The 11,803-nt window shown below is 40.6% G+C and overlaps 1 protein-coding gene across 1 annotated transcript in view; it reads left to right on the forward strand.

Moving 5' to 3' along the window:
* The window catches only part of LOC115222965 (calcium channel flower homolog), a 24,709-nt gene extending 13,731 nt beyond the window's left edge, over positions 1–10,978 (forward strand). The window contains exons 2-5 of the mRNA XM_029793374.2: positions 3,327–3,399; positions 5,429–5,554; positions 8,078–8,185; positions 9,680–10,978. Coding sequence (XP_029649234.1) covers positions 3,327–3,399; positions 5,429–5,554; positions 8,078–8,185; positions 9,680–9,800 — 428 coding nt within the window. The 3' untranslated portion in view covers positions 9,801–10,978. The remainder of the gene's footprint in view (positions 1–3,326; positions 3,400–5,428; positions 5,555–8,077; positions 8,186–9,679) is intronic.
* The last annotated feature ends 825 nt before the right edge of the window (positions 10,979–11,803 follow it).

The following is an 11,803-nucleotide window of genomic DNA, read 5'->3' on the forward strand; positions in this document are numbered from 1 at the left end:
AAGACCAGGCAGGACAAGTGAGCCCAGCCCACTTATGCATGCCTTTCCTCCCTTGGACACAAAGACCTGTTGAGGCAAGCGAAGTCGATATCGAACCTCATCCGACGACAGGCACCCATGCCAACCCCCTTTGCTTGCGAAGACATGTTGGGGCAAGTGAAATCGACTGGCTTCCGTGCCGGTGGCATGTAAAATGCACTCACTACACTCACGGAGTGATTGGCGTTAGGAAGGGCATCCAGTTGTAGAAACATTGCCAGATAAGACTGGAGCCTGATGCAGCCTTCTGGCTTCCCAGACCCCAGTTGAACTGTCCAACCCATGCTAGCAGGGAAAATGGACGTTAAACAATGATGATGATGATATCTATTACCCATTTTTCCTTCTTTAGTCTCACTGTTATTTATATTAGCCATATTTGGATATGAAACATCATAACGACTCAGGACTGGTGATAACTGGTCATAATTCTTTATCTCATAACTCAATAACTTTGTTCTGGCTTAGCTGCAAGTTGTTAGTTCCAATTAAGTATTAAACACAAGACCCTTCACCTAATTACAAATTCACTAAAGTAAACTTCTGTCAAGTAGTAACTTGGATGGGAATGGTGAGTGGCAGGAATCACACTAAGTACCGGTACTTGATATTGCTTTGCCCTCTTCCTCTCTCTCTCTTTCTCAAGTACTTTAATGCTTTCAAAGATCTATTGGATCTATGTGGTTGCTTGGCCTACTAGACACAACAACTAAATCTCTCCCATCTTAACCAAGAAAATTGCAGCAAAGCTGTGTGATACTGCTGTCAGGCATTGCATGCAGCCCATCATATAACTTGTTTGACATTGTGTTTTTATTCTTCACTTTTTAAGAATTCAATGTGTATATGCGCATTACATGTTTGTTCTTCTTTTTCCAGTTCCTCCTCAAAACTTTTTACAGATCCCAGCCATCTCATGAACTGCGTTCGTGAGGTGCGCTTCATGCTCTGATGGTTGCGGGAAAAAGGGAAGGACATACAAGATTGGTAGCACCCAGCACTGCCACTATAAATCACCGATATAATCATAATTTCACTGCTACCATCAATCACTTCAATATTTATGAAGGAGTTTCTCCTTAGTTTCCCTACTGGCTACTAGAAATAGCTGCCAGATCTCTCTCAAATTAGACATGCATTGCCAGCATCGGTAGAGCATCACAAAGAACACCTTGCTGTGTCTTTTTGCTTAGGTTGGTGAGTTAAGTCTTGCCAAAGCCAACTTTACCCTTTGTTCTTCCACTCTTATTGATGCAATTAACTGTTCTTTCCTCTCTCTTTCTCTCTCTCTCTCCAAAATAAATAAATAAAAATAAAAATAAATCTGAACGTGGCCGTTGCCAGCGCAGCCTCGACTGGCTTCTGTGCCGGTGACACGTAAAAAGCACCAACTGATCATGGCCCTGACCAGCCTCGCCTGGCACCTGTGCTGGTGGCACCCACTACACTCACAGAGTGGTTGGCGTTAGGAAGGGTATCCAGCTGTAGAAACACTGCCAGATCTGACTGGAGCCTGGTGCAGCCTCCTGGCTTCCCAGACCCCAGTTGAACCGTCCAACCCATGCTAGCATGGAAAGCGGACGTTAAACGATGATGATGATGATGAAAGCACTCTTTTACTTGTTTCAGTCATTTGACTGTGGCCATGCTGGAGCACCGCCTTTAGTCAAGCAAATTGACCCCAGGACTTATTCTTTGTAAGCCCAGTACTTATTCTATGGGTCTCTTTGTTGAACTGCTAAGTTACAGGGACGTAAACACACCACCATCGGCTGTCAAGCGATGTTTGGGGGATAAACACAGACACACAAACATATACACACACACATACATATATATATGTTAGCCTTGATATTAACTCTCACGCGACTCTGCATCTTTCTTTCTTTCTCTCCCATTCCCTTTTTCGTCCTTTTTCCCTCACTTAACTTGTCTCTTCCTCTCTCTCTCATTCTTCATTCTCTCTCTCCCCCTCATCATTCTTCATGGTCTCCTCGCACCATTCCCCTTCTTCTCTCTCTTCCTCTTGCTCCTCCTCCCCCATTCCCGTCGTAACTGCTATCCTGTCTTTTCTCGCCCGCCTTCTAAGGCCACTGGTCGACATTCTTTCTCTCTCGTCGTCCACTATAATCCAGCGTTTGCATTACTTTTTTCGTCTGGCGTAAACAGCCCTTCTTATCTTGTTCTCCTTGTCCTGTCTCTCACTGTTATATATTTATTTTTCAACTGTTTATATATAATTTTTTTTTATTTTACTGTTTATATGTTTGTACTGTCGTTACCGTCTTGCTTTTTTTTACCATTTTTTACCCCTCTGCGAAAAGATCTCAGAATTTTAATTGATTTGCTTTTCGCAGGAAGGAAGTTTCTTCGAAGTATACGTCTCGCTTTTATCCTTCGAAACGTAGAGTAGATGAAACCTTAGCGACTGAAGAAGGGGATTTTTTGTTGTGCTTATTGTCCTGTATCTCTTTTTTTCTTTTTTACTTGTCCTGTTCCTTGGTTTGTGTCTATGTTTTTCGTCTCTCTATGTGTTCGACGTCTTTTTGGTGTCCTGTACACATATATATGCGTGTATATGTACATGTAGAGGTAGGTACGTACATATATGTTTATATATATGCATATGTTCTATTTTATTAACATATATATATATATATATATACATATATACGATGGGCTTCTTTCAGTTTCTGTCTACCAAATCCACTCACAAGGCTTTGGTCGGCCTGAGGCTGTAGTAGAAGACACTTGCCCAAGGTGCCATGCAGTGGGACTGAACCCGGAACCATGTGGTTGGTAAGCAAGCTACTTACCACACAGCCACTCCTATGCCTATAAGACATTTTTTTTTTATGGGTCTAATCAGAGGAGAAAGGTTAGCATCTATGGTTAATTTTGCAGGGTTTCTGTGACTGGTGGAAGAAAGGGCAGTATAAAATATCCACCTGGTCCTGGTGTCCTTTAGCGGAGTCCACTTCATTGTCAGCATTTGAGCCAGCTCCCCTGTCTGAGTACAGTTTGATATTTTGGTCTACTTCTTGCTATTGCAGCAACGACCTATAAATCCACCCCGCCCCACCTCCACCACCACATTAGTATCGGAGGTTCTTGGGAAAAGGTTACTGCTCTTCTTCTTCCTAACAAACCATACAGATTTTTTTTTTCACCTGTTTGTTTCTTTATTTCTTTCTTCCTCTCCCCCTCTCTCTTTCTCTCTCTCTGATGAGTGTTTTCTTTAATGCTAGATTCTCGGCATTGACCATGTTTCTTTTCTTCTGTTTCAGTTGCCATGGCATCTGGAGTGGTAACGTGTGTCACCTTGACAGCAGCATGCCTAGCTGCTGGTATAGCACAACTGTAAGTATTCCCTCCTCGTTCGATGGTGCTCTCTAAATCCATCTCTCTCAAGTAATCCATGTTTAAATTACGCAATAAGCTTCGTTACTGGCAAAGCACAGGTGTAAATATTGTATTTTCCAGTACACAAATCAAATTTTTCAGATCTAAATTTACAGCCAAAACAAAAGATGACCATGGAGGCCTAAGAATTCCATGTGAAATGCAGCAGGATTTGGAATAATTGTGACAATTTTTGAATATTTACACCAGTGGTTCCGTGGAACCTTAGGGTTCCGCCAGTACAGTCCAGGGGTTCCGCAAGAAATTACAAAACTGCTAAAATCGGCAGTAATTTTTAATTCTCCTGTGCAGATATATTCTTTTACTCTTTTACTTGTTTCAGTCATTTGACTGCGGCCATGCTGGAGCACCGCCTTTAATCGAGCAACTCGACCCCACGACTTATTCTTTGTAAGCCCAGTACTTATTCTATCGGTCTCTTTGCTGAACCGCTAAGTGACGGGGACGTAAACACAGCAGCATCAGTTGTCAAGCGATGCTAGGGGGACAAACACACACACATACACATATATATACATATATACGACAGGCTTCTTTCAGTTTCCGTCTACCAAATCCACTCACAAGGTATTGGTCGGCCCAGGGTTATAGCAGAAGACACTTGCCCAAGATGCCACGCAGTGGGACTGAACCCAGAACCATGTGGTTGGTTAGCAAGCTACTTACCACATAGCCACTCCTGCGCCTATGTGTGCATAAGACTATTAAATTATTGCACAGGGGTTCCCCGAGCCAGTGGAATGTTTCCTTGGGGTTCCGCTCCAGCAAAAAGTTTGAAAAGCACTGATTTACACTATATACTATGTTGACTTGTATGCGGGAAAATATGGTATATTCTCCTCAAGTCTATGTTTTGGAAATCTAGGTTCAAATCACACTAGTTACTGGTACACCTTCTAGATCAGTGGTTGTCATCTGTGGCTCAAAGGGCTGCATAGAGCCATGAAATTTGCTTCCAGCAGCCCTTGATGGTCATCCTTCTATAAGTATAATAAATTTTTCTTTGGACATGTTTTACATTTTTTGGTGCACCCATCCCCACTCCCTACCTATCTCGGTTTTGGATTTGGGTTCCTGAGCCAAAATCAATCCCATGACTGTGAGGCCACTGCTCTAACCATTAGGCCATGTGCCTCCACATATATATATATATTTATGTGTTGGTGTTTGCTTTGTGTTTGTTTCCTCACCATCGCTTGACAACTGATGTTGGTATGTTTACATCCACATAACTTAGCTGTTCGGCAAAAAGAGATCGATAGAATAAGTACTAGGCTTATAAAGAATAAGTCCTGGGGTTGATTTCTTCAACTAAAACACCCTTTAAGGCTGTGCTCCAGCCTGGCCACGATCAGATGACTGAAACCAGTAAAAGAATAAAAGAATATCTCTCCTACCTGTCACACATTACCTGAAAAATAATCAGGGGGTCTTTCTTCATTTGACTAGACAAAAAAAAATAGGTGCAGGAGTGGCTGTGTGGTAAGTAGCTTGCTAACCAACCACATGGTTCCGGGTTCAGTCCCACTGCGTGGCATCTTGGGCAAGTGTCTTCTGCTATAGCCCCGGGCTGACCAATGCCTTGTGAGTGGATTTGGTAGACGGAAACTGAAAGAAGCCTGTCGTGTATATGTATATATATATATATATGTGTATGTGTGTGAGTGTTTGTGTATGTGTGTTTGTCCCCCTAGCATTGCTTGACAACCGATGCTGGTGTATTTACGTCCCTGTCACTTAGCGGTTCGGCAAAAAGAGACCGATAGAATAAGTACTGGGCTTACAAAGAATGAGTCCCGGGGTCGATTTGCTCGACTAAAGGTGGTGCTCCAGCATGGCCGCAGTCAAATAACTGAAACATGTAAAAGAGTAAAGAGTAATAATAATTTAAATCAAATAGTTCAACTTGTTTGTGCAATTTCTAATTTCTATTCTCACCCCATTCTTCATTTTCTTTGTTCTGCAGATGTGTTGGATTTGTAACAGTTGTCTTTGAAGGACCCTGCTGCTGCCCTTTTCTGGATTTTATTACTCAAATTGGCAAATTTTCTGATAACAGACCACACTGGCAAAAAGCAATGTTCTACACACTGTAAGTATAAATACTGGTTTTTAAACTTTCGCTCAAAGCCAGCAATTTCTGGTGACAGGTTTAGACAATTACTTTGGCCCCAGTGCTTAACTGGTACCTATATTATTGACCCCCCGAAAGGATGTATGGCTAAGTTTACCTCAATGGAATTTGAACTGAAAATGTAAAGGTCGACGAAATGCTGCTAAGTATTTTGCCCTGTGTGTTAATGAGTCTGCCAGCTTGCTGCCTTAAAATGGGAGAAGCTAAAGGGTCTGTGTTGCAAATCAAACTGCTATAGGGTTTAGGAGGGGCTTTTATATAGGCACGTGAAAAAATATTCGTGCGAGGTCATTGTCAGTGCCGCTGGATTGGCTCTTGTGCAGGTGGCACATAAAAAGCACCATTTGAGCATGGCCATTGCCAGTACTGCCTGACTGGCCCTTGTGCCAGTGGCACATAAAAGCACCCACTACACTCTTGGAGTGGTTGGCATTAGGAAGGGCATCCACCTGTAGAAACTCTGCCAGATCAAGATTGGAGCCTGGAGCAGCCATCTGGTTCGCCAGACCTCAGTCAAATTGTCCAACCCATGCTAGCATGGAGAACGTACGTTAAACGATGATGATGATTCAACGAGATGACATTGTCTCTATTCAGCATAACTAGTAAAAGGCACCTGTGCTGGTGAAACGTAAAAGGGCACCTGGTACACTTTGTGGAGTGTTTGGGTTTTATCAAGGGCATTCAACCATAGAACCCAAGCCAAATCAGACTCAAGCCCAGTGGCAGCTCTCTGGCTTACCTGCTCCCAGTAGCTATCACTATGATTTTATGAAAATATTTACATGTAATTTCTACTCTACTTTTTCTGGGAGAGCATCCAAAAAGAAACCTTTTGATATCTCATTTGTGAAATTTGGATGAATATTTTGGGAAATATGATAATGGTCAGTGAAGTGGTTGAAATTTTGCTTAATTTGTCTAAATGAATAAGTAGCTATATTTGTGATGTGATATATTTGATACTGAGATGATAATTATCTTCAAATTACACAAATTAATAGTGACCATGGTATAGTAGTTGTCTATGTTTTTTTTCAGGTTCTTGGAAAGAAATCTTCTTTTTGGCAGTTTTTTTAAATATTTATGTAAAGCCTATTTTGTTGCAGTTGATTTATGTAAAGCCTATTTTTATTATGGTCGATTTTGCAGTATTTTCAGACCTAGCTAAATGGAAAACTACAGGCCGCAGAAACTTGAGTTTTGCACATTTGTAATAGCTATTGGCGGTAAATAAACCGTGAGATTTTGGAACATGACACCATTTCAATAGAATTTTGATGGATTATTGAAAATGGCTATAAATGGTGGAGCTTCAGGTCAGGACGCCCGCCTAAGTTGGATTTTCACTGTTTTGGCGAGAATTTTTCCAGTTATTTTTTTTTCATCACGGTCTTGGAAATGGTGGGGGCAAGCTTTTTATGAAAAAAATTTGGAAAATTTATGATACATGAAAAGCTATAAGTTCCCAAGCTGAAGTCGGCAATGGAGGACAGGGGCTATTAGAGGAATATCTGTGCAGATTGAGGAAACTCGATCTGGAAGAACATCTAATAAGGGAGATGTGGCTGTTATCTCCAGCAAGTTGAGCTATTTTTTTCTGCTCTTGGCACAAGGCTGGAAATTTTGCGGGAGGGGGCCAGTCGATAAGATCAACTCCAGTATGCAACTGGTAATTAATTTATCGTCCCCGAAAGGATGAAAGGCAAAGTAGACCCTGGCAGAATTTGAACTCAGAATGCAAAGACAGTCAAAATGCCGCTAAGCATTTTGCCCGGCATGCTAGCTTGCCACCTTCAGCTCATGATTTTGTTGTTTAATCTCAAGATACCCTAACTAAGGTGACCTTTTATCAAAGACCTTCCAGTTATGACTATCCTGTCATATTTTTGACATCTAGGACTCTGTTGCTGAATGAAGAATTGGCTGCTCTTTCTAGTGTTTCAAGCCAGGACATAGGAGTACCCTTGTTTGCTCAAAGCAATGGTGTTATTTAGTCCTCAGCTGTATTTGTGACCTTCTAGATATGACCATCTCATCTTTCTGTGTATCTAGATTTATCTTACACAATGTGTCTCTTTTTTTAAGACGACAGAGTATGATTTGAAGATTTGGCTGCTGTTTCTAGCACAGATCTTCCCTCATAGGTGTGACTGACCTTTTAGAGCTGAACAACTTTGAAGATCAAAATATATATGAGGGGTTGCTGAAAAGTTCCTTGTTTTGGTAAAAGAAAATACAGGAGGATCAGTTAATTATTGATTTTATTCAGCATATTCCCCTCTCAGGTTCACACACTTATTGCAGTGGTCCTTCAGTTTTTCTAAGCCCCTTAAAAGAACTCAGAAGGTTGGACCTACAACCAGGCCTTTCACGATACCCTTAAATTCAAGAACTTTTCAGTAACCCATCAACCAAAGTGATGAATTTGTTGAAACACAATTTTCAAGCAGTTAACATTCTCCCTTTTTATTTTTGCAGGAGTTCCTTGATCCCTATTGTGATGTGTTTCTCCCTAAGTACAGTATTTGGCTGTTGTCTGGTGTTCGCGACTGGTGTATTGTATGGGATCATGGCATTGGGGAAAAAGTAAGTAACTCAGAAAAACCAATTTGAATTTTTGAGGGGAACTCTGAATATTACTATGCTGCAGATCAGGGAACCTCAACCATTTTTCTGTCTATGGATGTCCTTGGTTACTATTTTATTCTGGTGGACCCTTCATAGTCATTTCAATGTTTAGAACTAGTTTTATAGAAACTTCTTTCAAAATTCCCATTTTGTTTTTCACACATTAACTTGTGTGGGTTGACCTGTGTTGGAAGCACTCCGTCGGTTACGACGATGAGGGTTCCGGTTGATCCGAATCAACGGAACAGCCTGCTCGTGAAATTAACGTGTAAGTGGCCGAGCACTCCACAGATACGTGTACCCTTAACGTAGTTCTCGGGGATATTCAGCGTGACACAGAGAATGACAAGGCCGGCCCTTTGAAGTACAGGTACAACAGAAACAGGAAGTAAGAGTGAGAGAAAGTTGTGGTGAAAGAGTACAGCAGGGATCACCACCATCCCCTGTCGGAGCCTCGTGGAGCTTTAGGTGTTTTCGCTCAATAAACACTCACAACGCCCGGTCTGGGAATCGAAACCGCGATCCTATGACCGCGAGTCCGCTGCCCTAACCACTGGGCCATTGCGCCTCCTCATTGAACTGTGTAAAATGTTAAAGAAAGAAACTTGGCTGTTTCTTGCAATACATAACCAATACATCTAAGACAAAATTTTTTCAGGGGCCCTTAAAATATTATTGTTGATCCCTAATTTGCTATTTTGTTACATGGACCCACCAAAATCTTATAATGACCCTCAGGGATGATATGGACCCCAGTTGAGAACCACTGCTGTAGATATACAACAGCATATGACAATTTATAGTTTATATGTGTGTGTGTGTATATACGCAACAGGCTTCCTTCAGTTTCCGTCCACCAAATCCACTCAAGGCTTTTGTTGGCCCGAGGCTATTGTAGAAGACACTTCCCCAAGGTGGGACTGAACCCAGAATCATGTGGTTGGTAAGCAAGCTACTTACCACACAGCCACTCCTGCACCTATTTACTATTATTACATGAATCCCTTTGATTACCATTTCATTCTGGTAGAGCCCCATAGCCATTCGGTGTGTGTGTATGTATGACACACATACATACACACACACACACACACACATGGTCGGCCTGAGGCTATAGTAGAAGACACTTGCCCAAGGTGCCACGCAGTGGGACTGAACCCAGAACCATGTGGTCAGGAAGCGCTTCTTACCACACAGCCACGCCGGCACCTGTAACGTAGTAAGATTTCTGTGCAGTATGTGACTTAATGTAGTGGGGTTTGTGTTGGGGTTGCTGCAGTTGTATAGCCCTGGGTCAGCCTTGATTGGGTAAACATGATCAGATCAGATCAGATCAGATCAGTTTCAGCCATGTCAGTTCCATCTTCTCCTTTCAGTTCTTCTGTTGGTCGGAGGTTGAATTGTGTAGTCGCAACCTTTGAAAATTTTTTTGTTTCTTCTTTTCTGTTTCAGAGCTGACCGGACTGAGATGATTCAGAAAGCTCGACAGGACGTAGAAATGACCGACACTTTAATTGACCACATAGAAAAGAATCCAGAGATAGTCAATTCACTTCAGACTCTACCAAAATAGAAAATTCTTCAGCTCAACATCTGCAACCGATGGACCCCAAACCCTTCCCCCACCTCCACCCCCAGTCCCCACACCCGCCTCTGACTTTGACCCCGTTCCTGACCCTGTTCTTGACCTCATATTCACCTCCACCACCAATCCACTTCAAATACCATGGTGGTCCTACAGAAGGATTTGCCACCAAATTCCTTCCTTAATGCCAACGGGGGGGGGGTCGTCATATGGAGGGCCGGGCTAAATGCAAAACACAACTTGTCCAGATGCCCCCCCCCCTCTCAGTCTCTTAGTGTAGTATCGGATTTTATCAGCTACAGAAAAATCTACAACACACAACAACAACAACAATATAAAAACAAAATTACAAAAGTGATAGATTTGTGATGAAAACTGATATATATATGTATACATATATATATATATATATATATATATACACACACACATATATACATACACATTGTTACATATATACATGTGTGTGTGTACACATACACACATATATATATATATATATATATATATATATACGTATGTATGTATGTATGTATGTATTGCAGTTGTTTATTAAATTACCTGTGAAATTAAGTTGATTTTTTAAACTCAGAATCTGAAGAAATTCTTATATTTCTCTCATCGTGGTTCTTGGGTTTTGGTGCAAGAACAACAAAACAAAGAAAAAAAAAGCTAAACGTTGTGAAAAAAAAAGAAAAAACTCAAAAAAAAAAAAAACCCCTGTTAAACAAACACAGAATTCTTACATTTCATTGTCTTTCTTCATTCATTGTGTTGTGTTGCTCCCTCATTCGTCCCCTGCCCCTTAGGTATTGACTTGCTATAATTGATAACAGCAATAGGAAGTGGGCTGATAACCAGTTGTGAAAAATATCTTTCATTCAATAATATTTCAATGTACAAATTTGTGAACTCATCCAACCCATGCTTGTCTGGAAAAAGTGGATGTGATGCAGTCAAAAATTAATCTCATCAGGGCCATTTTCTTATTTTCTTCCAAATATTATATAAGATAAGATGGGATTTTTTTTTTTTTGTTTTTTATTGAAAAAAAAAAAATTTGTTATTTTCTTCTTTTACAACAATTTTTTTTTTCATTCTCCATTCTATGCCATCACTTCCATGAAGAACAGGACAAAACTCATTCCATATCTTGAAAATGCAAAAAAAAAAAAAAAAAAGAACTAAAAAAAAAAGACATAAAAACTCCACATTTCCAAATATTTTTTTAATTGTTTTTTTTTGTATTTTTATTTTTTTTTAATGTAATCAGTATCATATTTTGTGGAAGATAGGTTATCAGGAATGGTACAATATTATCATCATCATCATCATCATCATCATTATTATTGTTATTATTATCATTGTTATTATTATTATTCTGATCAGATTCTGGGAGAATGGCATGAGCATTCAACAAAATGCTTTGCAATAATTAGTTACAATTTAACGTTCTGAGTTCAAATCCCACTGAGGTCAACTTTGCCTCTCATCTCTCTGGGGTTGATAAAATAAAGCACCAGTCACGTACAAGAGTTGATTGTATCAACTAAACCTCTCTCTTCGAAATAAGAGAAAAAAATATATTATTGTTATTACTATTGAGGCAGTGAGCTGGCAGAATCGTTAGCACGCTGGCTGAAATGCTTAGTGATATTTCACCTGTTGCTACATTCTGAGTTCAAATTCTGCCGAGGTCGACTTTGTCTTTCATCCTTTCAGGGTCGATAAAATAAGTACCAGTTGAACACTGGGGTCAACGTAATCAACTAATCCCCTCCCCCCAAATTACTGCCCTTGTGGCAAAATTTGAAACCATTATTATTATTATTATTATTATTAAGGTAGTGAGCTGACAGAATCGTTAGCACGCCAGGTGAAATGCTTAGCTTCATTTCGACTAATAATGATAATCCTTTTTCTTCTATAGGCACTAGGCCTGAAATTTTAGGGACGGGGGCTAGTCAGTTACATTGACCCCAGTGCTCGAC

This window comes from Octopus sinensis, linkage group LG21 (assembly GCF_006345805.1).
Source record: "Octopus sinensis linkage group LG21, ASM634580v1, whole genome shotgun sequence".
NCBI classification, from domain to species: domain Eukaryota; kingdom Metazoa; phylum Mollusca; class Cephalopoda; order Octopoda; family Octopodidae; genus Octopus; species Octopus sinensis.